General features: G+C 32.0%; 2 protein-coding genes across 2 annotated transcripts; both read right to left on the reverse strand.

The window, feature by feature from the left end:
• Nucleotides 1-2,980: 2,980 nt before the first annotated feature.
• On the reverse strand, nt 2,981-15,937 carry ARF8 (auxin response factor 8). The gene is made up of 14 exons (XM_012218724.4): nt 15,306-15,937; nt 14,961-15,073; nt 14,746-14,844; nt 14,545-14,601; nt 14,281-14,436; nt 14,103-14,187; nt 8,867-8,957; nt 8,631-8,795; nt 8,437-8,559; nt 7,194-7,269; nt 6,261-6,408; nt 3,833-4,863; nt 3,555-3,745; nt 2,981-3,445 (listed from the first exon to the last, which is right to left on the reverse strand). Exons 1-14 carry the CDS (start codon nt 15,346-15,348, stop codon nt 3,331-3,333), a joined length of 2,493 nt encoding a protein of 830 aa, XP_012074114.1. The 5' UTR covers nt 15,349-15,937; the 3' UTR covers nt 2,981-3,330.
• A 5,164-nt stretch (nt 15,938-21,101) lies between these two features.
• LOC149497010 (uncharacterized) lies at nt 21,102-23,671 on the reverse strand. The gene is made up of 3 exons (XM_089719991.1): nt 22,413-23,671; nt 21,802-22,308; nt 21,102-21,687 (listed from the first exon to the last, which is right to left on the reverse strand). Exons 1-3 carry the CDS (start codon nt 23,669-23,671, stop codon nt 21,102-21,104), a joined length of 2,352 nt encoding a protein of 783 aa, XP_089576117.1.
• Nucleotides 23,672-27,343: the final 3,672 nt, after the last annotated feature.

A 27,343-nucleotide genomic window follows, 5' to 3' on the forward strand; every position in this document is an offset into this window, starting at 1 on the left:
CAAACTCCGCGCAAGATGGAGATAAACCATGAAAAATAGCAAAAACATCAATAACTTATATTTGTGCCAAATAATCATAAATCTGTAACTTACTTAATAAAAAATAAAAAATTTGCAACGAAATAAAAAATAATAGTGAAGGGCTGTCACAAGAGAAAAAAAAAAAATCCCTCCCTATATCTACATGTTTAGTTTTTGTGTTTTGTGGAGAAAATGATACGAAACTAGTCGTAGACTTGCACTTCGCGTGCGGCTATATATATATATAACTAGTCGTGATTTCGCACTTCGAGTGCGGGTGTTTATAAATTATTTAAATACTTACTTTTATTGAATTATGCTGCTATGTCGAAAATTTTTTATTTATATTTTGTATTAAAACTAACAATAAAAATGATTGAAAGTAATTCAAGTAAAATCTATATATACATGTATTTTGAGTAAACTAATTTTAAAGTCACAGTTATCTATATGAATATCTATTAATTAAAGTCCCCCAATGGCTTATAAAAATAAAAAAAATACTAAATTTATAATTATCTATATATTTATGAATTATGAATTAATTTAAAATTCAAAAATTTAGAACATTTCAAAATTATAATTATCTATATATCTATTAGTTATAAATTAATTTAAAAAATCATACACTATTAAGTGCAAATAAAATAAAACTAAAAACAAAAATCACCTAAAGTGTTTTAAGTTTTAAATAAAATCTCAGGAATTAAATGGTTAATTAATTCATTTGCATAGATCTAAATTTCAATTAACAAACATGAATGGAGGAAAATACGTACCTCAGAAAATAAAAAAGGTCACAAAAAAAATACTAAAGAAATATAAAATTGAGTAAAAATCCTCTTCCAAGAGGAGAGAGAGAGAGTTAATAGATTAAATGAAAGAATGTCCTTTCTCTCTAGCTAAATGAAAATACGCGTTGAATTTCAGTTTGTTTCAGCTTCTTATATATATATAAAGGATTTAGATAAACTTTATTTTAAAATAAAAATGAGAAATAGAACAATTAATACAATTTATTGACTAAAAAAATATAAAAATTGAGCAAATGACCTCAAACGTGTTTTTCTAATATATAAGTTATAAAAGCATCAGCACCCTAATTATAGTTTTGAAAAAATAAGAATAAGAGATGAAAAATATAAAAATTCAAATTTAAATTATAGATATAGATAATATAATTTTTTACAAGCGATATAGTAATTTTTAAAAGGAAATTATTAGATATAATTTTTAATATTTAGATAATAAAATTAAATTTTAAATGATAAGATCAACACTTTAAATATAATTGATTAGGTATTTGAATTCTTAATATATTAATTTTATTTTATTATTTAAATTAAATAAAAATAAATCCTAGAATTTTTCTTTCACAAAAAATAAATCTTCATGTTTTTTTTTTTTTTTTTTTTTTTTTTGTTCCATGCTTCCAACATGCATGCTCAAGTTGTTGGCTGCACAACACATGAGAATAGCATTATCATCAATTCTTGGAAAAGTCACAGCGTTCTAACTTAAGAATCATCAATATTTAAAAAAAAAAAAAAAAAAACTCAAATTTGTAAAAACTTAAATATACAAAAATCAGTCATCAATTATTATTGGAATTGTGCTAAATTTACATTTTGTTTGCTTTATGGCAAAATAATTTGAGCTAAAAATTAGTTGAAAATCCTTCCCTTGAGATTTAGAGCAGCAATTAGTGTGGGTAGTAGAAATATCTCTAGCTTTCAAGAGCAAAAAACTAAAATTAAACTTGTTTATCTCCATGTCGACATATGCCATAATTTCAGAATCAAAAGCTTTGAGATTTTCAAAAGTATATATATTTCAGCTTTGCGTATAGTAGGCAATGCAAAACCAAACAATGAATAAAATCTCTACCATAAAATCAAAGCATATTTTACCTCTCTATATACAAAAATTTGAAACTTTTTAAGATTTTATATTATTGATAATAAGTAGTTTAAAATTTTTTACGTTTTAAAAATGGAAATATTAAAAATGAAAATATTATAAAAGTTAGTTTAGATTTCAAAAGTTATCATTGTTAATTTCAAAAGTTAGTTTACATTTCAAATATTAATTTATGAAAAAAGGAAAAATAAATGCTCAAAAATTATTAAAAATTTAAAATATATATATAAAAGAGAGAAAAAGCAATACTCAAACATGGAAGTGAAACATCAGTTTTGTAAAGTCTTTTTTGGTTACCGGATTATATGTATATATAGAGAGAGAGATTTATAGATAGATTTGAGGTAGTTAAATAATTTAATAAAAGTTAAGTAAAATTCTCATTTTTTTCTTCTATTGTTTTCTCTTCAAATAAAAAAGACTCAAAATATGTAAAGCCGAATGGAGACTAATTGAAATACTACTTTCAATGCTTTCTTCCTTTCTCCGACTAATTGAAATACTACTTTCAATGCTTTCTTCCTTTCTCCAACACCAAAAAATATTTTCTTAAATATTCTCCATAATTATTAAAAAAAAAAAAACAAAGGCTTAACGACGGCTATTGTTTTTGCACAACATGAATTTACTTCCACCTATGTACCTAAACATGTAAATCAATTAATTTTAAAAAAGAAAAAAAAAATTAAAATTGTTTTTAAGTAGGCTTGCTGCAAACAATATTAAAAAATTGTTACAAATTTAAATGATTTCCATAGAAACAAAATACATGCTAAAACAATATGAGAAGGAATAAGCAAAAGCAATTATCAGTCTCCATTGAAATCAAACTATCTCAAGTTAGAATAGTATTAGATCCATAATATAGGTAGTAGGTGCTCAGATTCAAGTCAGGCAGAAAAGGTCCTTCGAAAAGAAAAGAAACCTTTCTGTGTTTGATAGTCCTAACCCCTGTCCACTCCTGTTCAATGTGAGTTTGGTATAATAACATTAGCAGTCATAATATTAATTATTAAACGTAGCGAAGAAGAATAATATCTTATAACATCAAAGATGATAATATAATTGCAATATGCTAAAAACCTTCTGACATTCTAAATTTTTGATGTGTCGTGGTTAACTTACATGTATTTGATCCACGACAATAGTCAAATTCATCAGAACTAGTTAGTCTTGGACAAAACAAGTGGTATACAATAAAATTTTAAGAACTCCATAGAAACAGTAGTAAATAGTGCATGCACACACTAGAGTGGAAAACTTAGTAAATTTTATCTCTGAACCTAGAGAGAGGATTTCATGAAAATTCGTGGAAGGACGTCATATAATTCTCGAACAGACAGTATTCAAGCAAGATGTCGGCCTTGAGCTGAGGTCTCTGCCTCACCATTACTCGATCCTTTGGCTTACATTTGGGCTGAAGGATTCAACCCCCTGCTCTCCCAACTTTTGTACATCCTCTGGGGAAAGTATCTTGATATACCAAACATTATTCACAAATGCCCTGCATTTAAACAAGAACAACATAAGGCAACAGCACGATAAGTGTAGTCTCTCTCTCCATGAACAAAAGGCAAAAATAACACAGGCTAACAACAACTATGGGTACTTACTCCCACGGGTCATCTCCAAGGAGAAGCACATCATTCTCCCTGTCGACAAATACAAGCTGCCAGCCTGATCTATGAGGGTTTTCTAGCTTCCCCTCGATGCCAAACATCTGAGCCAGTTCCTCTCGCAGCTCGTGATAGCTGCTGAACCGGGAGATGTCCAGTGAGCGCCCAACTGACCCCGACTTATATACCTGGAAGAAACACAAGCACAGGATCACTTACCTGCCCCTGTTGAGCTACAAAAGGCAGAATCAAAATTGGTTGCTATCAGATCATACCTTGACAAATGTTCGACTTGAAGTTGGTGGGTCAACTTGCCCTGCACTCTGCACAAATTCAGAAGAGTCTTGCACACCACCATACATAGAATTCTGAAATCCAGAATCTCCTAATGGCATTGAGGACACATCAGCATCAACTGAAGAAGTGGCAAATCTGGGCAGTGTGGTTGGTAGTAGAAGTCCAGATGAATCAATATTCACGCCAAAATTGGTAGCATTCTGGGCATCCAAGTTGCAGTTTTCTGGCTCCATAGATGGATCTTTCTCAGGATATGATCGTGGGAGTGACACTGAATTGGTAAAAGCATTGACCTGAGAATGTGCATATTTTTGGACCCAAGACTGTTGGGGCAACTGCTCAGTTAGTGTAGTTAGCGTAGATTGACCAGTTCTGGTGAAGTCCAAAAGATTGCCACTGCCTTCAGCACATAGAGAACCTAGCATGTTCTGTATAGGGGTGGTTGATGCTGAGAATTTGGCACTCGAGTCCATGAAATCTGTTTTTGAAAATGATGGAGAAGGCACATTCGACTGTTGTCTCTGGAGTTGTTCACCTTGAATCTGAAGCGCATCGTGATAGTTATGTTGCTGTTGCTGTTGCTGTGCCTGTGCCTGATCATCTGGCTGATTGTTGAGTTGTTGCTGCAGCAGATGCCGAGGTAAGGCTTCAGTTGAAATCTGGTTTTGTACCTGCATCAAATTATGAGAGTTTGATTGTTGAATTGTTTGATGTTGCTGTTGCATCTGCAACATTGGATAATGGTTGCTTGATTGTTGAAGATATTGGAAAGGCTGCTGAAACTGCATGAATTGCTGTCTCAGGGGATCTCCATTTCCCATATTCTGCAAACCACTAGCCATCATAGCCTGATACCACTGGTTCTGATCATTCCCTAGCAATGCTGGATCCAGCCTCTGCTGCGTCCAGGGAAACATATTAACAGCTTGAAAATTCAGAGAGTGAAGACCCTGTTCACCAGTTCCACCCCTTAGCCACATTAACCCGTTTCCAGCTTCATCTCTGTTATCTGCAAAAGAATGAGTTTTAGGGAGGGAAAGTTCTGAAATACATAGAAGAGGGGCAAAGGGAACAGTAAGAGATTATTGGACCATAGGTAAATAAATTGTCAAGTTTCTAGGCCTACCCGGAAGCATGGACTGGATATAAAGTGAGAAAATTCTACTATGCACAGCCATTATCTTAAGAGCAGTTCGAGTTTTACCATTCAAATAGTTCAAAGCAGCACACAGGTTTCTTTTTCCTCTATTAAAAAGATATCGAATTTACTTCAAACCATTACAAAGAGCTTGCAATTGAATATTGCAAGAACGGAATTCAAAAGAATGTATACGACTTGAGAATATAATTCAATATAAACTGAAGCACAAATTTTTCTTTTATCGGTGGGTGGGTGATGACAGCATTCTCCAACGGAAAGACACCACACCAGCTCAAAGTTCAGTGAGCAAGCTACAAAGGTACAACACTCTGAACACCAGAAACCATTTTTGCACAGTTAACAATGTCAATTGCAATTTACTATTTCACGGAGGTCTGCTAAAGCTTGTAGATGACCAGGAGTTGGTAAAGGGAATGACATAACTGATCATCTACTTGCAGTCCACAGTGATCTCAAGTTCACAACACCACTCAAGATACCTTATAGTAACAGTGAGATGTACAAAATAAAGGGAATGAGGTAACCCTAGAAAGATGTGAATGCCTTCAAATAAAAACTAAAAGCTCAAAATAGTATTATCAAAAACATAAGAAAATAACTAAATTGAATATTTATAGATATGCACAGAACCACTCATTTTTTGACTACGATTACTTCTAAATAGAAGAATTCTTATTAACTGGTGACACACTAAGTAAAGAAACTAGAATTTCACTCGTGCAATCCATTGAAGAAAATCTTTACACTGGCAAAATAAAAATACTAAATGAAAATAGAAAATAGGATCTCAGACTGCATCCCAACCCCACCCAGGGCCCACCCCAAAAAAAAAGGAATAAAAGACACTCCTAAAGCATAAGTCCACATCAAAACCAAAAACACTACCTTCTCTCACAACAAAGTAAAGGACCGCCTCTGATTTTTTTTGAAAATGCATATCCAAACCGATATTCTCAGGCTTAAGATTAGCAATTACTTTAAACAGTCATTTATCATTGTAACTTTCCTGGTTTCTTGAGTCAATAAAAAACTCAACTAAAGCATTCCTGAAAACTAAAGGCATTCGGATTGTCTTTTGTTTCTTTATATATATGTAAAAACATTTTCCTTCAACTATGCAACCACTGCAGTTTGATTGTAATTTCAAATCCCTAAAATCATACTGTTAATCATTTCAAATTGTTAACAAGCAAGCTTTCAGAAGGAGAAGATACCAAAAGATCCATAATTTAAAGAACTAATACCATGCAGAGATGAGGGCCCAGGATGCCAAGGTCGTCTAAGTCTGAGGGGAAATAGTGATGGGTACATGGGGAAAGTAGTTAAAGGTTCAATCTCCCACAATGACACCCTTGGCTGTCTCTCACCTGCTGTTGACTCATCCCAGCCAACCTACATGCAAAGGTTAAATGAATAAAGAGGAAAAATAGAGAATAGGAAATGGAGGAAACGACAATGAGTTACATAGAATATTAGCCAAAAGTCATCATCTCAGGCTACCTGTTACGAGAATCCATCAATCACCAAAGACGCACATAGTATAAACAAGCGAACAAGAAGAACATAGAGAAAGAAAAAGGGAACTTGGACAGTAAACTTTGTTGCTTAGCAATTGAACCCCCCAAAAAAAAGAATGAAAATGGAGTTCACATTAGCTATATAATTAATCTTTAAAAACTTGGCATGCAGTTTGACGAATAAAATTACAAAAAGGAGCAGAACCTTTAAAATTAATAAATGCGTGGGCTATTACAGAATGAAAGCTTTAGGAACCATCATATCAAATCCGGCTATTTTGGTTTTTAAAATGATATGCACGACAGCCCATTACCTAGAATTTGTGTTGGTTTGAAATTCTGTGTAATAACCATCATCTCGAATTTAATATTTCTATAAGAACCAAAATCTTGTCTTGGATGTGACCTGGAATTTATGGCTCAATTAACTATACAACATACGTACTTCAACAAATAGGAAAATTTTCAGATAATAATTTCAAGGGCTTCACAAATGAAGACCATTGAATAAGCAAAGCAAGGATAACTTCGAATCCTTAAGCACAAATGAGAGAAGTACAAATGCCAAACACACATAACATGTTCCAGAATGTTAAAAAAATAATGGCATGAATAAGCAAGCTGCTATTCATCCAGAACATGAAAATGAAGTCCAATTACCTTGACAGAACGCCAATGAGAATTTGGCCAACGAACAGGATCCAGATCACTTATGCCTGTTATGGTGCCCATGTACCTGACAAATAAAATTTTGCATATCAATGAAACAGAACACGCATATCGAATGATAAAATAAGTGGTGTACAGGCAACAGGCAACCAGGGGCATAGCAAGCAATTTAAATTAAAGGGGCAAAGCTTTTAAAGAGAGAAGCAAAATGGTTAAGTTTGATAGAAAAATCTAGCAGGTTTTGGGTTCAAATCCCAGGACCCGCATTTTGCTGCTGCATGGCACTGTACACGGGAAGCACTTAAAACATTTTGGTGCCACAAACAAACAGTGACCAAATTTATCACTTAAGAGATAAACAATGTTTCATCACCAGAAAATAATCATATGTAACATTCTTATATAGATGGCCTCATAAGTAGGGATGGAAGTGGGGGATGTACCCATGAATTCTGAACTACCCGTATTTGTCTCAAAACTGTTTAAGTACCCGCATCTGTACCCGAATCCCTTTAAAATTTTACTAGCATACCCATTCCAAACCGTTTCAAAGTACCCCTTAAACAAGTAACATACTCACAAATTTTAAACTATTGGAACTGAACATGTTTAAAATATCTTTTTTACTTCTACACTATTGGAACCCGAACATGTTTAAAATACCTTTTTTGCTTCTAAACTATTGGAACCTGAACATGTTCAAAATACCTTTTTTACTAGAATATCGCAGGTCCTCGAAAACCTATACTTGTACCCATCAAAGTCGTAATTTTATTATCTGTATCCATTCCAAACCCATCTATAGCTACCTAAACACTAATCCGGGTCAAAGCAGGACGGGTACCTTAAATACCGGCCTCGCTTCCATCCCTAGCCATAATTTGAGAGCCAGCCAATGCGCCAAAAGATCATGTACACATGTACGCAGGTGACGCCATCTGATTATAGCACAATGACATAAAAAATGCCTCTGGATCAGATGGTTCACTTCCCCATGACTAAGTTCAGTATAGCTAATCAACATATTGAAGATAAATACGCAACATGATAAGTTGGATTTCTAGCAGACAGATCACATTACTTAGATGGCTGTCCACACAGAAGAATTCATCAACAATGAGGATGGCTAGGCAGCACAAATACTTAAATCATGAAACTGCTAGATCTTAAAAATTACATAAAAGACTAGAAACATGATATGAATATCATAGTAAACTATCAACTACCATAATACCTACGGACACTTGATTCTTCAGTCTCAAAGAGCATTCGGAAGCGCATCCCAACTGAAACACGCGTGTGAAATACTGCTTTGACATATTTGGAAAGAGGTATAACGAACTCTGATGGACTAGCCCTGCAAAAAGTAAACATGTTAAATCGAAAGTTAAGACCTTAAAAGAAAAGTAACTTAGAACATAATGGCACCTTGGATTATAGAAAACAGTAAAACAGCTATTGGTTGCTGCGGCATGAGCTGCAGCAGCGAGAAGTCCAATGTGCATACTATCACTGGATAACACTGATGATGGCATTACAGTTTGTGGTCGAGTAGCCCGGCGAATTCCCAAAAGAAGCTGATTTTTCTCATTCCTGATGACAGCAATTAACAGGGTTAATTGCACTGACTGAAATTTTCTTCAATGAGAAATAACATGATATACCAGATGAAAAGAACAGAATCTCCAGCCACAAGTCTTTTGGCACTAACAAATACACTCCACCCTGTAGTAAGCAGATGCCTTTTGGGCTGTCCTGCGATATGAGAAAGGAACAGAAAATGTCAGCTTGAACTGAAAATTATAGGTGAACTTAGGCAGACAATCTGACACAAAAAATGACATCACCATTTATAAATGGAAATGAATCATCAAAAGCAATAGAACAAATCTAAGGTGGTCAGCTTTCCATAAATCCTCAGACCATGGTTCAACAGGCAAAATGGAAGGAACAGGTCAATCCACAAAGGATGTTACAATGCATAGAGCAACATTTAAAACTACCAATTCAAATACTGTACAAGGAGCATTTGCTTAAGTGGAAAAATGTTAAAACCTTAAAGAAGTCAATGGGTTAGAAAATTAAATTTGACCAATCTCAACCTCCCACAAGTCAACCATAGTGACAGTAGTACAAAATTCAGCACATACTATGGCACCACATCCCATTGGCACATATATTGAAGTACCAGATTTAAAGCACAAAAACAACACTCAAACTTGCTTCTTACAATAAAAGGAATGTGGTGCCATCAAAAGCAGTAGAACAAATCTAAGGTGGTCATATTTCCATAAATCGTCAGACCAAGGTTCAAAAGGCAAAATGGAGGAAACAGTAAGTCAATCTACAAAGAACATCACATAATGCATAGGGAAACATCTAAAACTATCAATTTTAAATACTACACAAGAAGCATTTGCTTAAGTGGAATACTGTTAAACTCCTTAAAGAAATTAGTAGATTAAGTTGACCAATCTCAACCTCCCACAAATCAACCACATTGACAGTACACATTTATTGTAATACCAGATTTAAAACATACAAACAACACTCAAACTTGCTTCTTACAATAACATATAGGGTCTCCTGGACACAAATACATTACCAATGAGATCCAGGTAGATTTGAGGCAGATGGATCAATATAATATAGAACATCTTTTGTTTATTTTCACCCCATTTCTAAAAAACAAAGGATATCAAGCAAGATATAGATAGACTTCGTTTCAATTTACAAATGAACCGATCACCATCTCCATAGACTCATAGAATTTGTTTCTTTGTTTTTTTTTTTTTCTTTTCCTTTTTGAGATAGGGATTCTTCATAAATTAACTTTACTTTCAATGACGGGTTATCAATACTTGTCATCCACACAAAGCATTTAAGGTTTAACTTTAAATGAATAAAAGTTTACCTTCAATCTCATACCATATATAAAAAATTAAAATAAAATAAATAAATAAATAAATAAATAAATAAAAAAGCAAATTGACTACAGAACTTAGTTCCAGAAAGTGCTTTTGCAACTAATTTTCAGTCTATGAAAGTTTTTTTCCTTTTTCTGCAGGTGCATTTTCTGACTTTCCTTCTTCCACTTTTGGTAAGTATTCAGCTTGGTTATCTCATTTTTTAAAACTAACATGGAAGTTATGCATTTCTTCCCCTGAGAAAACCAAATGTTTATGTTAATGTCTGTTATGTAAATAATATAGTCGTTGCATGTGTCTATAAAGGAGGGCACAAATTATTATTGTTTTATTCAATTATACTACCTACTATTTGTGTTTTTTGTAATAATCGCAATGATAGTGGAAAAACACACAATAATTTCAGTTCATGACAAATTAATCAATATTAGCTTAGTAAATATTGCAATAAAAAGTATAATAACCAGAACTCCATATTGTTACAGTTTCCTTTGAAAATATTGTTCATATAATTTCATAAAACTACAAGTTCACGAGCTCAAACATCCAACAATGTAGAAGCATATAGCTGAATGATTATAATATCGAAATTCTAATACAGCTTGCTTCCTTCAATTTCTAACGTGTCTGTAGACACGTGTTAGACACATATGCTAGAAATTATAATTTCACATGCGCATGCACACAAAAACACTAATCAATATAAGAAAATGTGCATACATCTGTGGCCATTGTAATTTTCATTTGTATCATTTATTAAAAGAGTCTAATTGTTAGGTATATAAAGACAAATAATTTTAGGTTCGATTTCGTTTGGTTTCCAAAGTTGTTTTTCTTTCATTTTGGTATTTGTTTATTACAAAGTACAGGTTAAAAAGCAATCTTCAGTTAGTCAACAAAAAGCAAGTTATGTCAAACAGAAAATGGAAATTTAATTCTTGTCTTTTAGTTGGAAAGTGTAATTATACAATTCATCAGTAGTCTGCTATATGTTACAATTAGTACTTAGCAGAAAAAGATTGAACTAATTTTAGTCTTCAACTAATTGGGTTGCTAAAGTCGTTTTGCATTTGCTATTTTGAAAGCAAAGCTCAGAGAAATGTTTAATTAGTTAACAAAAGGCAATGTTTAAGAAAAATGATATTACTTATTATATAAAGAAGATTTTAGTTTGCTCTTGGCATCTGTCTTTCCCTCTATGCATGAAGAAAAATTCTTCTACTCACGCTTATATATAAATAAAATAAACAAGCACATATCCATGTAGCATGCTTCTAGGCCTCTACATCAGGCAAATTAACCTGGAAACAATGGTCTTGGGACTTTAAGCAGATCTTATCAGAAATCAAATTCTTAATAATTCCTCAGCTCAATGCACAAATAAAACCCGTAAACTAACTTGATATACACAATTAAGTTCTTCTAGTTATATTCCATTCAACTCTTCCATTTTCTCGTTACCCTTTTCTTTTTTCTTTTTTGTTTTCCCGAACCAACTAACTACAAATTTCAATGATTTGTTACATAATAGCCAAAAAGCAAAGAGAAATGGTGCATATAATAGATGGCCCTCCTCCAACCTTTAGCAAAGCAAGCAGTCTCATTCACCAGGGGCCTTAATAGGCATGAGATGAATGATATGGCAATAACTTTTCTTTTAAATTCGTTTCTCCTTTTGGCAGCTCAGTATCAACAAAGCTAAAGCCTACAATTTTTTCTTTGATAACATCAATATTGCTCTTTCCCCTCCATGACCAGCAATAATCCCCATTACAGACAAAAATTTTAATTGCATTTGGTAATGAAATCCACGAAGCTAATGTCATGGTCTGTTAATAAATAGAATGATTGATCCTAGCAGAGGACACCTCACTTATAATTTGTACAGTTGTGGCAATATAATTAAGATTTCTTGGTTCATTTGCATTTGAAGATTCATAATATCACCAGGGAAGAGAGACACATACATGTCTAGAGACAGAAAGAGAGAGACATGACATGGCTGTAAATATTTATTAGTGCATGTGTGAGAAGAGAGAAGAAGAAATGAAAAATGTTAAGTTTTTTCCATAAATATAGCTAGTATACAGCACCAAAAATTTGTTTGTTCTTTTACAACACACATCTGCAGCCAATTGAATTGATTTGCCAAGTAGAAGTTCTGGAAATTTTTAAAGGTATCACCATGTCTAAAATATTATGGAAGCTAAGAATGGTGAAGGATTGCTTATAATGCGAATAGCTGATATGCATTAGGCTTTGATAGCTAATTCCTTTTTAATTTTTCAATTTCCTAGATCTTAAAATCCAGTTTTCTACAATTCCATTGGCTTGTACAATTAATCAAAGAAAGCACCGGACTTTCATAGTGAGTTATTTTGAGAGACTGTTTCACATTTTTGAACTTTTGAACTAAAATATAACAGTGACCTGGTGAAAATCTGAACAGTTAAGTCAACAGGACACAATTTTCAAAATTGCACAATTCTATGAACCCTCAAATGGTGTCAAGGTCACGACTTGCAACACTTTCAGATCAGGTGAAAAAGAACATGTTAGAGATGCAATTAAGATATTTACAGTTTTCTAAATTTAGAAGTTTTATTATTAAGTTATATTTAGTAGTCTTCCTATTTAGTACTTCTCCTATTTTATTTTTGGTAGGAGATCTACTGTTTAATAGTCTTTCTATTTAGTAATCTTCTTATTTAGTAGTTTCCAATTTTTATTTTTGGTAGATCTGCTATTTAGTAATCCTCCTAGTTAGTAATCTTTCTATCTAGTAGTCTTCCTACTTAGTAGTCTTTCTATTTAGTACTTTAATTATTACTTGTATTCCACTATAAAATGGAGGGCTTTAGGAATGAAATAAAACAAGCAGAATTATTTTCACCTAAATTGGAATCTAGACTCTCTCTAACGAACCTAATGTTAGAGCTCCCTTTTAACGAGCTTGCAATTTTCAGCAACAATAGGTTGAGGAAAGAATCAAGCCAAAACAAAAGCTTTAGCTTTTGAATCAGATTCATTGTTAACAGACTCGTGATGAGATCCTGCTTGTGTGAACATAACAGAAAATAATACACTTGAACTTTCCAACAAGTGAAATCATAAGTAAAACACCAAAATCAAGGGAAACTTTAAGTATCCTCAGTAGGTATCAAGGTTGCAACTTGCAACGCTAGAATAAAGGAACACCTAAAATCATCTTATACTAAATATTTTGCCTTATGCAAGCTGGAAAATTGTGCAACAATCACCACAGATAACACTGAGATGCAAAATAATAAAGCTCATGTTAATATCAATATAACTTGTTACCAAAGAGTTATGAAAAACATTTCCACCAATAATTTCTAGTCAAAACGTTACATCCTGCATTTGGGATTGAGGGCACATTCCTTTTAAAAGGAACAACTAAACCAATAAAGCAGTTGAGAGGAAGAATAAAACACCATTCGCCCTCTATCACGCAAAACACAAAAAACTAAATTTTGTGCCAGCGCAGTTACACACCCCCCCCCCCAACCCAACCCCAATTCATCCAAAAATACAAACGTTAATGACAGAACGCAAAAGAAGCGTTTTCCTCCAATAGCCAAACTACCTTACATGAGTGATGGAAATAGTTTCAATGTGAATTCTGCATGACAAGGCTATAAAGGAAGTTGGTCAATGGTTTGCTAATAAATTTGCGATTTTAATGACACCAAGCTGGAGACAATTCATTGACATTGCAAAAGATTTATTTTAGCCGAATGCAGGCAGTCCTTTCGTTATTGATTGCAATAACTCTTAAGGGAATGTAATAATTATTAAAAATTCTAATTGGAACCATACAACAACATCAGGGCTGTTATTATACAGATACTTTAACAACAAGCACATATTAACAATACACACGAGACAACAAAAATAAATAGACAAAGACCATGTCAGAATACTGCTGATGGCGAAAAACTCCAATACCTACCTCGGAATATGTGCCTGAATTTCCATTCAACGTCATGCAGATCCCTTGCAATAAGTTCCTGAGCTGGTGGCTGTTGCGAGAAATCCTGGAAAAACCCAACATTTTCATTCATTTAAACATGAAAATATGATGTCATTACCATTAGTTAAATGTTTTGAAGCAATAGGAAAAAGAATACCAGGGGAGGAAAAACTTTCTCTGCAGCACGACGAGGAACAGAAAAGCCTCCATGTGTACTTGTATCACTGGCAGTCAATGTCTTGCAAAAATAATTAGTGGGCTGCTTGCTTGGCATTCCCAATTCCATGGGAAGAAATGTATCTTTTTGCTCTTGCTGCATGTGACATGATAACAAAAATTACTAGGCATATAAATAAATAAATAATCAAACTATAATGCAAATATAATGACTACTATGAGTTGAGAATAGATGCAGAATTACCGGTGTCAATGGCTGTAAAGTCATCTGGGCATATACTTCATCTGTTTCAACGTCTGCCTGAAATGCCAAACATAGTTCATTTTCACTTTATTAGCTGAACTAAAGCACAAATAATTTGAACAAAAAGTAAAGACACTTAGTTATTGTGTTGGGGAAGAGGGGTGTTAAATGAAGGGAGGCTGCTAATTGTAAAAGACCCACGTGCATAGTGACATTGTGGAGTTGGCATATCAACTGGGGCGGCAAGCTTGGGTAATTGGGTATGTGCCCATCAACTTCCTTGTTAGTAGTGGCAGCCACCTGCAATTTCGTTTGAATCAAATTGAATGAGTTGCATGTTGTGCATTATTTAAATAAATAAATGGACCAGGATCACTTTGAAGCTACACTAGTAAAGAGACTTAAGAAAACAACACCTGCTCACTATGTCCCTGAGGGAAATATACCACTCTGCTACCCACAGTTGGTAGGGACACCAGTGGTCCAGCGCAGGCATGCCATAGCTCCGAATTCAAACATTTCTTTTCCCCTATAATAAACCCAGTGCAAAAGAAATTACATTGATACTTCAATTGGTAATCACGTACATTGAGAAAGCTTAAACATCCTCTTACATTAAATGCCAAGTTTAATGAGAAAACAACAAGGCTGTTAGTTATATAAAACAAGCAGCAGAAAATGGCTAAAAAAATGGAGGAATTAAGAATTCCAGAAAAAAAAAAAAAAAGACAAAAGAAAATGAAAGAAACAGAAATGGATACCTTCATGACCCTGCTGACCTAATCCTGATGTTGAAAGCTTCATCTTCCACCTTTTTCCCCCTCTTTTTGTTGTCAATATATATATTTATTTATAAATTATATTAATTAATACAAATATTAGCTATATAAAACCCTCACTCACAGCTACCATAGTAATAATAGTAATCATCTTCCAATCCAACAAAAAACCCTTGCATTCTCTCATCTCTGCACTTCTTTACCTCAAATCCACACAATAGACTTCTAATGTAAAATAAAATTAAAAAATAATCAAACCAACAATTAGAACTTCAAAACCCTAAGAAAATAAAACCCTAAGAAAGAAAAAGAAAAAAGAAAAAATCATGAAACCAGATCAAACCAAATCCAAAGAGATCTTCTTCTATACTAGTTCAAAATCAGTTATTTCCGTAATTTCGTGAAGAATCAAGCCCCAAAATAAGGCAGCACGTTCTTCGAGATCGCCATGAAAGAGCAGAGAAAGAGAAGGAAAGGAAATGAAAAGAAAAGAAGTAAACTATCACTATCTTGGATTGAGAAAGAGAGAGTGTGGCTTCAGCTTTGAACCTCACTAGCAAGCTAAGAGAGAGAAAGAGAGAGCGATGTCAGTTCTCTCTCTTATAAGGGCCCCGACCAAACTGGACCTGATAGCAGTAGAGAGCAGAAAGAGAGAGAAAGAGGGAGACTGTAAGAGGGGAGGAAAATGGAATCTGGAACGTTGAAAGATCCGTACAGGAAGATCGTAGCCGTTGGTTCGGTGTGATATGACAGCAGGCATGTGCCACCATCCTTCAGCAGTCGTTGTCAGAGTACGGATTATATAAAAAAGAAAAATATTTTAAAAATTAAAAATAATTGAATAAAGAATGATGGATAGATAGACTCTGAAAGACCGTGTGGTGACTCCCATCCCATTCCTTCCCATGCGTCTTCATTTCTTTATTATTTTTTAAAAAATCCATCGAGGAATATGAATTTTTAAAACAAAACATGACATTTATTAACGTGTTTGGACAAAAATAATTTGAATGTAAAAACTGTTCAGAAATCTGACGTGATTTAGAAATATTTAGCAAAATACTATTGTTCTTTTGGTGAAATTTTGATAACATGAAACTTCAATTATCTTCAACAAAACTGTTGCACACTAATGATCCGATTTATTTTTGGAAATAATTTACTTTTTGAAAATATTTTCTAAAATATATTTTTCACATAACTTATTTTTTTATTATTCGGTTAATATTAAAAATTAATTAAAAAATATTAAGATCTTTAACTCATAAGACTATATAAATATTTTTAATAATATAAAAATATTTAAAAATTTTATTATTAAACATGGAAAAAAAATGATAAATTATAGAAGTTGTAGATCAAGTTGTGGCTGGTAAAGAAGAGTGTTGTAGTAGCTACCGATGATTAATAAATTAAAAAACGTGCATTTATCAATAACTTAAAACGTTATTAATATCCAGAAAATATTTTTCTCCCCTGAAAATGGAAAATCATTTTACTTAAAAAATAACTTCGTTTTCTTTTAATAAAAAAAATATTTTTCCTTGTATTATTTTTTAAATGCCCTGATTAATGAAAAATTATAAAAAATATTTTTCTGCAATTTATTTTAAGAAAACAAATGGAGCTTCAATAAATAAAAATTATGAATGCTACTGAAATAACAGATTTTTGGACTATTGTTTTTTAATCTCAATATTTTATACATGTCATTGTTGTCATTAATTGATTGTAGAAATTTAAAAAAAAAAAAAAAAGTAATGCTTAAAAATTGATGCGAATTTTTTTTCGCAAGTATCTATTGAATTTCACTAAAAACTGAAATTAAATAATGCTTAAGACAAAGTTGGTGTTTCTAAAGCATTCTTTGATACCATTAAATAATTTAAATTAAATGATGCTTAAGGAAAATTGTATTAGTCATATGCCCTATAACAGTTATATTTTGGACATAAAATTTCATGTAATAAATATTTTATTTATTTATATTATATATAAAAGTGGAAATAAGGGAGAATAATAAGATTTTCTATATTATCCGTGTAGAATTTAAGATACTATAAAATAACCTTTTGATAGCTAATTAAAAAATTTTAACATAAAAATATACATATAAATAGTATCTCTATAATTTGATTGAATTTTTTTAAACTTTTTTTAATAGATAAATACATATAAATAATTAAGCATTTGAAAATTTAAAATTTTACTATTATTATTTTATTATGTCTAATTATTTTTATTTATTATATTATTATATAAATTATTTATAAAAATTTAATAATTTATTATCATTATTTATTATTTTTATTTTTATTTACTATTATTGTAATTTATCTTCAACATTATTATTTTAAATGGATATGTGTAAATATTTGAGGCATTTGAACATTTTTATTTTTTTAATTTATATTAAATAAAATATTTAGATAATTAAGATTTTGATTTAAGAATGATATGATTAAATTTTTTTTAATTACAAATTGCACTCTGATTTGGTTGGCCAAAAAATAAGATAAAAAAATATTATTTTTAAACATCTCAAATTTGATTAATTATATTGATATCTTATTTAATTTAAATCATATTCATTTTATTAAGGAATATAATTTTATTAATAAAATTTTTTAAATGATATCATGATTTTGATTGGCTAAAAAAATAAAAATAAAAATTATTATTATTTAAAAATATTTAATTTAATTTATTAGTTAGTTTCTTATTATATTGTTAAAGTATATTTATTTATTAAAAGAGATTATAGCGATAGTTATTAACAAAACATATAAGTTAATTATAAAATGTAAAATAAAAGCTATATGATGATTTTTATAAATTAATTTGGTACTTGAACAAAAAATAAAAGCAACTAGTGTATAATAAAAATTATATGAATCAATATGTTGAAGAGAATATAAATAACATATTTCATATTTAAATTGTAATTTTAAGAGGAAAAATAAATATATCATTTTTTCAATGAGATATTACAGTGCAAGATATATAATTAAAAAATATTTACTGTATATATAAAAACCACTATATTTATTGTAATCTAAATAAGAATTTATACTTTAACTATATAAATAAAAATGCTAAAGGAGTATAAAAAATGAGCATATAACCAGTATAGTCAACATGTATCACACGTCATGAAAAAAACTAGTTATTAATAAAAGGCATTCTTTTTTATCTTTTATATTCTACTAATTGAATTTCGGTTAAAAGATAAAGTCCATGAGACTATATTGCTTTGCAAAGTAAATTGCAATATAATTATAATTATGAGTTTTATTTTGCATTAAAGTAATGTTTCTAAATATTTCTAGTCAATGTTCCCCTCGTTATTGAATGATGATTGAAACTTTTGAAACTAGTACATATTAGTTTCTTTCTCTTGTGAAGGAAGCAATTGTTCTCATAATTTGATATATAAGTGATATCTAGAACTAATATGTAGGTACTTGTTATTTAAACAAATCCATTAAATTGACCTAAATGAAAATTTTAGATGAAAAGTTACGTGTGTCTACGAAATACTTAAATGATGGTTGTGTAAGTGATCATTTGACTTGAAATTACTAAGATATCTTATATAAAGATAATTATATTTTGATTCTTTATTCACATTATTCATTGATGGAGAATAAGTAATAAAGAATTGGACATGGCAGGAACCAAACGGAGATACTTGTGTAATTAAGTTAGGATTTATCACTCTAGGTAAATTAGAAAAAATGTTCTAATTCTTCTCTATTAGTATTGATTAAGAAATCCTTGTGTAAGGGATAATAAAATTAGCAAATTAGATTTGAAATTTCATTCAAATGATCAATAGCTAAAATTAAGAGAACTAATATGTTTTAGTAAAATAAATATATTTTATGCCTAATTACTAAATCAAAATATCAATGATAAAGGATGTTAATTACACTGATAAATTATGCACTGAAATGTTAAATCAAATCACTATTGACTTTTCAAATATTTGGGTTATCATGGTATGTTGATAGACAATGGTTTTGACCTTCAAATATTAATTAGTTAGTTAATTAAATTTATTGCCAACATATTTGAAACTTAATGGGTCACAAATATAAGAAAAGATATGAGAAAGTAAAAAGGAGAAATCAAATCAAGTGTGACTTGATAAACAAATGAACTTTGGGACATATTAGGGCAAAATTATAATTTACATTTGATAACAATTTTACATGAATTATTAAGTATTAATTAACTTACATCTAAAATTTATTTATTGAATTAAAATTTAGATCACATAAACCTAAGATTTAATTATAATTTATTTATTTAAATAGTTACATAAATAAATATAATTAATTATATTCAAAATCCTAATACTATAATATTATGATTTATTTATATATATATATTTAAATAAATAAATATAATGATTATGATATAAGGATTTCGTATAAATAGGTTTAAGGAACAATCTAAAGGTTGATAGCCACTAATATAGAAACACAGACGTAAAATAGCTCACCATTATACTACTTGTTCTCTCAACTCTCTAAAATGATTTTAGAGTTTTTCGATTGTCTGTTCGTGTGGATACTATTAGAGGTCAGGCAATTGGACAGCTTATAGTTTACGACAACCTAGCCGCGTAGAACGAAGTTTCTAAGGATCAATATAAGAAGTATTTTTCTAAACAAATTTTATTGCTTTAATCGTTTAAATGGATCTTTGTTTATATTGTAATTTGCTATAATTATTTTATTTCGTTGCGGTTTATTGTATGATAAACCTAATAAATTGATGGAGTTAAATTTCAGAATTTCATTCTATATCGACTTGCTATTACAAGGAATGACCTCTCTAATATATAATACATCAGTTCCTAAACTATAGGAGATAAACAACGTAAAAGAAGGAGGATTACACAAATCAAGTATATCAGATATTCTAAAGATATACATTCTCTAAATACAAAAAAAACAAATCTATCTCTTTAATAGACAAATCTCAACACTTCCCCTCAAGTTGGTGAATGAATATCCCACATTCCCAACTTGTCACGACATTTTAAGAAAATCTGACTTGTCACTGCTTTAGTAAGAATGTCTGCTAATTGGTTTTCAGACTGAATCTTATGAACCTTTAAGGCATTATTATCCAGCTTTTCCTTGATAAAAAATCTATCTACCTCTACATGTTTCATCCTGTCATGTTGTATGGGATTATGGGCAATATCACATGCTGCTTTGTTATCACAGTACAAGCTAATTGGACGAGCAGATGCAAATCCTAAATCTCCAAGAAGAAGATTTATCCATAATCCTTCACAAAGTCCAAGTACAACTCCTCTAAGTTCAGCTTCAGCAGACGATCTAGCTACCACATTCTGTTTCTTACTTCTCCATGTGACAAGATTCCCTTCTACGAATGTAAAATATCCAGATCTAGATTTTCTATCACCAATGTCACCTGCCCAATTAGCATCTGTGTAAACTTGAATTTCTTGTTCAGTTGAGTTTTTCCGGAACAAAATTCCCTTTCCTGGTGCAGCTTTTATGTACCTCAAGATATGTGTTACTACATCCATATGTTGTTTACCCGGATTATGCATAAATTGACTGATCGTACTCAAAGCATATGCTAAATCTGGCCTTGTATGTGAGAGATACATCAATTTCCCTACCAATCTCTGAAATTGTCCTTTGTCAGTTGGAGTTTGATCTTCTTCCACACACAACTTCAATCCTCCTTCTATTGGAGTATTTGCTGGTTTACATCCTGTCATTCCTGTCTCCTTCAACAATCCAATGCATATTTTCGTTGGTTCAAGAAGATTCCTGCTCTTGATCTTGAAACCTTAATTCCTAGGAAGTATTTTAAACAACCAAGATCCTTCATTTCGAAATCTCTTGATAAATGTTCTTGCAACCTTCTTCTTTCTTCCGGATCATCTCCCGTAACTATCATATCATCGACATAAATAATGAGCGCTGTAATTTTTCCATTATTCCTTTTAAAGAATAAAGTGTGCTCTTGGTTACTCTGTCGATAACCGAAAGCTGTCATCGATTGTGTGAACCTTCTGAACCAGGCTCGTGGTGATTGCTTCAAACCATACAGCGCCCTTTTTAATTTACAAACCTTTGTGCCTTTTGAATTTTCAATCAAGCATCCTTCTGGCAAATCCATATAAACCTCCTCAGATAGTTCTCCGTGTAAGAAAGCATTCTTCACGTCAAATTGTTTTAATGGCCAGTCTCGATTTGCCGCTAATGACAGCAAAACTCGAATAGTATTCATCTTGTCAACTGGAGCAAATGTCTCCGTATAATCAATGCCATATGATTGAGTATATCCCTTTGCAACTAATCTCGCCTTGAGCCTTTCAATAGAACCGTCTGCATTATACTTTATTGTATATACCCAACGACAGCCTACAGGTTTCTTTCCGGCTGGACATTCAACCACATCCCATGTTTTATTCTTTTATAAGGACTTCATTTCTTCATTCATCGCTTCCTTCCATCTTGGATCAGCTAGAGCCTCCTGTACACTATTAGGAATTGATACACTAGACAATTGATTCATAAATGCAATGTTTGATGCAGACAAATTAGAGGTAAAATTAATCATAGGGTACTTGGCTTTATTAGAAAGTTCAGGTTCATAGGTAGCCTTTGGAATACCTCTAGTACTGCGATTTGGCAGCTCCTTTCTTGATATGACTATCTCTTGGGAGGACGATTGGTTTGGTGTGTCTTCATGTTCCACTTCGTCCGTATGATTCGGTTCAAGCACTTCTTCTGTATGATCTGGCTCATGCTCCACTTCGTCCGTGGGATTCGATTCAAGCATTTCTTCCGTATGATCTGGTTCAAGCACTTCTTCTTCCGTGTGATTAGGTACAAGAAAAATTGATTTGCTTTTACTGTTACTTTCACTTTCATCATATACAAGAGTCTGAACTTCATCATGGCACTTCCCCTGAATTTCAGGCTCCTGTCTGAAAAACATAACATTTTCATGGAATACAACATCCATAGTAACAAACATCCGCCTTTTTTGTTCAGATCCAAATAATATAGTCTTCCTCGTCTAATACCACACCCAATCGTCCTCCTTGTTCGAATATCCTTAAACACACAAGAGTCAGGCCAAAAAATCACAACACATAATAAAGCTTTGGTTATTTGGGAGACAGATAAAAGATTGTATTTTAAGGATGGAACAACAAGAACAGTATCAAGATTTAATTCATGTGAAAGAGTAACAGTTCCTTGGCCAATGATAGAGGATTCTCTGCCATCTGCAGTGGATATATTTGATAAAGATGAGTGTTTAAGATTTTTAATTTGTCTAGCATCAAATGTTACATGATCAGTGCAAGCAGAATCAATTATCCATGTACTATTTAAAGTTTTTAAAGTGCAAGCCTTACCACCTAGATCATCACTTCCTGTGGTTGTGGCCAATGCTTTGCTTTCATCAGCAGTAGTAACAGCCAGCGCAGGGGGTGCTTTAGACTTTCTTCTAGGTGCTTTGTTGTGATCCCACCATTCAGGATACCCTATAATCTCAAAGCAACGTTCTTTGGTGTGACCGGGATTATTACACTGAGTACATGTGTAATTATTCTGTTTGGAGCCCCTAAATTGTTTTGTGCGGTTCTTTGCTATCAAGACAGTAGCATCATCGTTTGATGTCTCTGTTTTGAGAGTTGTACGACGTAAAGTTTGCCTTCTGATCAAAGCATAGCACTCTTCCAAGTCAGGTACAATATCCTTTCTTAGAATTTCTCCTCGGACTTGTTCTAGATCATCATCTAATCCAGCTAAGAAGATATGTACTCTCAGCCTTTCAGTAGACTTGCGATACAACTCCACATCTCCAGGGTCCTTCATAACAATCTTGTCACGATGGTCCAATTCCCTAAAGATCTCAATCAGTTCACCATAGTATTCTGTTAGGGGTCGGCTTCTCTGTCTTGCTGCAAAGGCCCTTTGATTCAAAGCAAATACTTGCAGTTCATCACTTCCATCATAGAAGGCTTTAGACAACGCCTCCCATATTCCTCGAGCTGTAGGTAACCTGAGATATCTCTTCATGATTTCTGGTTTCATAGACATCAAGAGCCATCTCTTGACCTTTTGATTTGCACCATACCATGCTTCATATTCTGGATCTTCCTCTAACGGTGGATCCTTCTTCCCTCTAATAAACGAGAGTTTCTCTCGTTCAGCGATGTGCATTTCCATTAGTTGTGACCATACATCATAATTAGATTCATCCAATGTTATACCTGCATTAAAAACACCTTCAGATTGAACAACCACCTGAGCAGGAGTTGATTTAGAGGCATCCGTCATTGTTACAGATTTGACAATTTCAGAGACAATAACTAGGCTCTGATACCAAGTTAAATTTCAGAATTTCATTCTATATCGACTTGCTATTACAAGGAATGACCTCTCTAATATATAATACATCAGTTCCTAAACTATAGGAGATAAACAACGTAAAAGAAGGAGGATTACACAAATCAAGTATATCAGATATTCTAAAGATATACATTCTCTAAATACAAAAAAAAACAAATCTATCTCTTTAATAGACAAATCTCAACAGATGGAGCCATTGTTTCTTAAGCAACCTCGATAGTTCATGAAAAATTAAAAATAAATGATTCCTAAGAAAAAGTTGGTTAATGGTGTTCTTTCTTAAGATTTTTTGAATTTATTAAATAATTATAAATAAAAAAGTCTTAAAAAAGTTGATAGAAGTAATTGTTTCTTAAACAAAATTTTCAAAATTACATAATGATCATAAATCATTATATATCCTAATATAAAACATCTTTAACATTTTGAGAATCAAATTCATTTGCATTGAAAACATAATGTCCCTATGTGGCATCCTATTCTACATGGTGGACGCGTACGATGACATTGTGGATTGCAAGGTTTTTATGTTCTCTAACATTAGGATTTTCCTCTTGTCATTCTTTATTAATGTCAATATGAGTAGAGACGTCTTATGGAAAGTTCGAAGTTGGTTGTTAAAGGTTAGGATAGATCATATGGTTTTTTTGTATTGTGATCAACCATCTCGAATAGCCCAATTACAGATTGTCTCACATGAGACATGTTGCACATTGAATAACAACGAATAAGATTTTAATGTCAAAATTGTATTTTACTAGGGTGTCCATTGCCCATTTATCCAAAAGTAGAGAAAGAATGTCGACCTGCATCATAAGATCCAGTCATTAGCATGTGTTAATTGTAACGCTAAAGAATGTGTAATCCACTTGGTCAGTGTTACAAAATATGTAAGGTCTGTCATATTATAAGTAGAAGTTACAAGGTCGACCATATCTCGAATAGAAGCTGCATAACATGATAGCTTAGACATATTATGATTAAATATGTATATTAGTGATCTGTCAAAGGAGGAGGACTTGTTACACATCATCTTGCACGGCCATTTCGTTAGGATCATGATGCTCCACTATTCCTCACCTTTATCTGACGTTATTCTAGTGACTATTGAATGTGAGACATTTCACATGGATGTTGTGCTAGTAAGTTGGATGAAAATAATTTATTTGATGTTCTTCATTCAGTACTTTTAGAATGTTAAAAACATGATACTAGATTATTGTGAATATGTTGCAGTTCATTTATTTGTACAAAAAAAGTAATATACTCATAAGACGATTATACAATTATTAACTTAATTGTCTTGATTTTGAATCGATAACAAACTAAATATTAAATTACCATAGCTGCCAATTCTACATCATTAAGTGACATCCATTGTCAAGTTCATTGAACATACTGCTATATGTATTCTGATCTAGAGTCCAATAATCTTTTTAAGTTTTAATGTGTAGTTTATTGTGTCTAACAATCATTCCATGTTTGAATATTTGGTGTATGTCGTTTTGGCTAATTATGAACTCTTAAGTCATATGCATGGAGGTTGTGGTCTTGATATGGAGCAAACAAAATTGCCTGATCAAAATCAAATTATCTTAAGCACCAATCCAGATGATGTCATTCTACCACATGAAAGCAAATTAGTGGCAATATTGCAATCCAGACAGGTCTCTGACTTATGCAACATTAGGGCAAATCCTAACATACAGTTGCATATGGTTTTCAAGGCATATATTATAATTAAAGAATTAAAGTATATTGTGGTTACCTATAAAGATAGTTATTCATTCAGATGATAACTAAGTAATTAATTATAAATTTTAAAATATTTATTTTCATCTCTGTTTATCTAATTTGATACATAATAAACGAAGTGAATATATGTTTGTGTTTGTAGTCCTCAATATACACTACAACAAATTATGCCTTTCCCAACAATATTAAAGGGGTTTCTTGTTTAGCTTGAACCTAACTGATGAATTTAATTTAATAGGGGCACTATATAGATAAAATGTATAAGGTGGGCTCCTACATAACTATAGCTTTAGAGGTATAGCGATGTCACGTCACTATACTATGAAAAATGCTTAAACAACAATGGTTTTAAAGACGAGATTAAAATCACTATAGCTAGGCATTAAATTTTTTTTTTTTGCTATAAATATTATTATTTCAATTTGGTGGGGTGATTCTGTGCCTTATTGACTGAAAAAAACTAATAAAAAAAAATCTGATACTCTTCTCCTCCCTTAGAATATACCATTTCTTATTTAGAAAATTTTGGTCTCCTCTTATCATGTTCTGCTTCAAGCATATGGTGGAGTAAGCAATAAGATAATCGAAAAAGGTAATAATTTGTGATTTCTAAATCTATTATGAATGACAGTGAAAGGCAATTTTAAAACGACCCTAGATTTGATAGGGCCTGTTTAAACTGCCCCTACGCATGTCCACCGGTTCATTTTGAATCGGCACCGAGCCGCAGTCGAACTGTACTATAGATAAACCGGAATTGGACTGGAACCGTTGGTTCAAAGTTTTGAATCGAAATCGGCGGTTCAAAGATTGGTTAAGGTTCATATGAACGTTAAAATTTAAATCTGAACCGGCTCGAAATTGGTGGTTCCGGTCCGGTTTGAACCGAAAATTTTCTATTTTTATTTTCAAAATGATAATCATTTAACCTATTCTATACATCTCGAAAAGTTTCAATAATATTTTTCTGCATGATATACTTTACTTAAGATTTTTTTTTTAAAAAAATACACTTTACTTTAAAAGTTAAAAATCTAAAAAGTAAAATGGTAAAAAAAAGAGAGAAATATTTAGTCTAAACTTATATTGTTTTTAACTTTATTTTTACCCTTTTAAATTGTTTACTAAGTTTAAAATTATATTCTTTTGAAGCATTTTTCAAAATTTTCTTATATATTATTTAATTAATAACATTTAAACAAAATAAAGAGATAATTTATTTGATTATTTTGTAAAATTAATTAATTTTATTCTTATATGAGTATGAGCATTCTAAAATTTATTTAAAATAAAATTTACTAATATTTTTTAAACTTATATTAATATTTTGGAAGAAAGATGTAACATTTGCACCGATTTTTTTTTAAAAAAACATATACCGCTGAAAACCGTGATTGGAACCGTCGGTTTATCAGAATTGCACAGGAACTGACGGTTCAAGGGTCAGTTCAGGTTCAATATTTTAAAAATTTTGGACCAGTCATGCCTAGCCGCCCCTATAGGTAAAAAAAACCTCCTCCGATATATAGCTTTATTGTAGTGATGGCTTTCCACCTATTAGAAAAAACAATAGATTAGGGTTGTTAGTCAGGGAAGTGCACGGCTTGGCCATGTAAAATGCCACACCTGTGGCCCTTCCACGCTTAATCGGGACTTTAATAGGAGGTTTAGAGGACTACACGCACATGGTAGCTATGCAATGTTTTGAGGGCACTTCCACAAGAGACACGGCCTAGCCGTGTTAGACGCCACGACTGTGTCGCGTTGTCCATGCTGAATATTGGAGACCTAGAGGACTCCACGGGTAGGCTGTGGCCATTGCCACGCCCATGGCACACCAGCACG

Source organism: Jatropha curcas, chromosome 4 (genome assembly GCF_041381405.1).
Source record: "Jatropha curcas cultivar XTBG-Jc1 chromosome 4, XTBG_Jcur_1.0, whole genome shotgun sequence".
Taxonomy (NCBI): domain Eukaryota; kingdom Viridiplantae; phylum Streptophyta; class Magnoliopsida; order Malpighiales; family Euphorbiaceae; genus Jatropha; species Jatropha curcas.

What these genes read in the sequence shown, in the direction of transcription:
- LOC149497010 (XM_089719991.1), bottom strand. Translation starts at nt 23,671, where the DNA reads ATGACGGATGCCTCTAAATCAACTCCTGCTCAGGTGGTTGTTCAATCT. An exon ending in CGAACAAGGAGGACGATTGG is followed by an intron (nt 22,309 to 22,412) that starts GTGTGGTATTAG and finishes TATGTTTTTCAG; the next exon opens with ACAGGAGCCTGAAATTCAGG. An exon ending in GCGATGAATGAAGAAATGAA is followed by an intron (nt 21,688 to 21,801) that starts GTCCTTATAAAA and finishes TTCTATTGAAAG; the next exon opens with GCTCAAGGCGAGATTAGTTG.
- ARF8 (XM_012218724.4), bottom strand. Translation starts at nt 15,348, where the DNA reads ATGAAGCTTTCAACATCAGGATTAGGTCAGCAGGGTCATGAAG. An exon ending in GAAGAATCAAGTGTCCGTAG is followed by an intron (nt 7,270 to 8,436) that starts GTATTATGGTAG and finishes TTTATTTGTCAG; the next exon opens with GTACATGGGCACCATAACAG. An exon ending in TGGGCCCTCATCTCTGCATG is followed by an intron (nt 4,864 to 6,260) that starts GTATTAGTTCTT and finishes ATTCTTTTGCAG; the next exon opens with ATAACAGAGATGAAGCTGGA.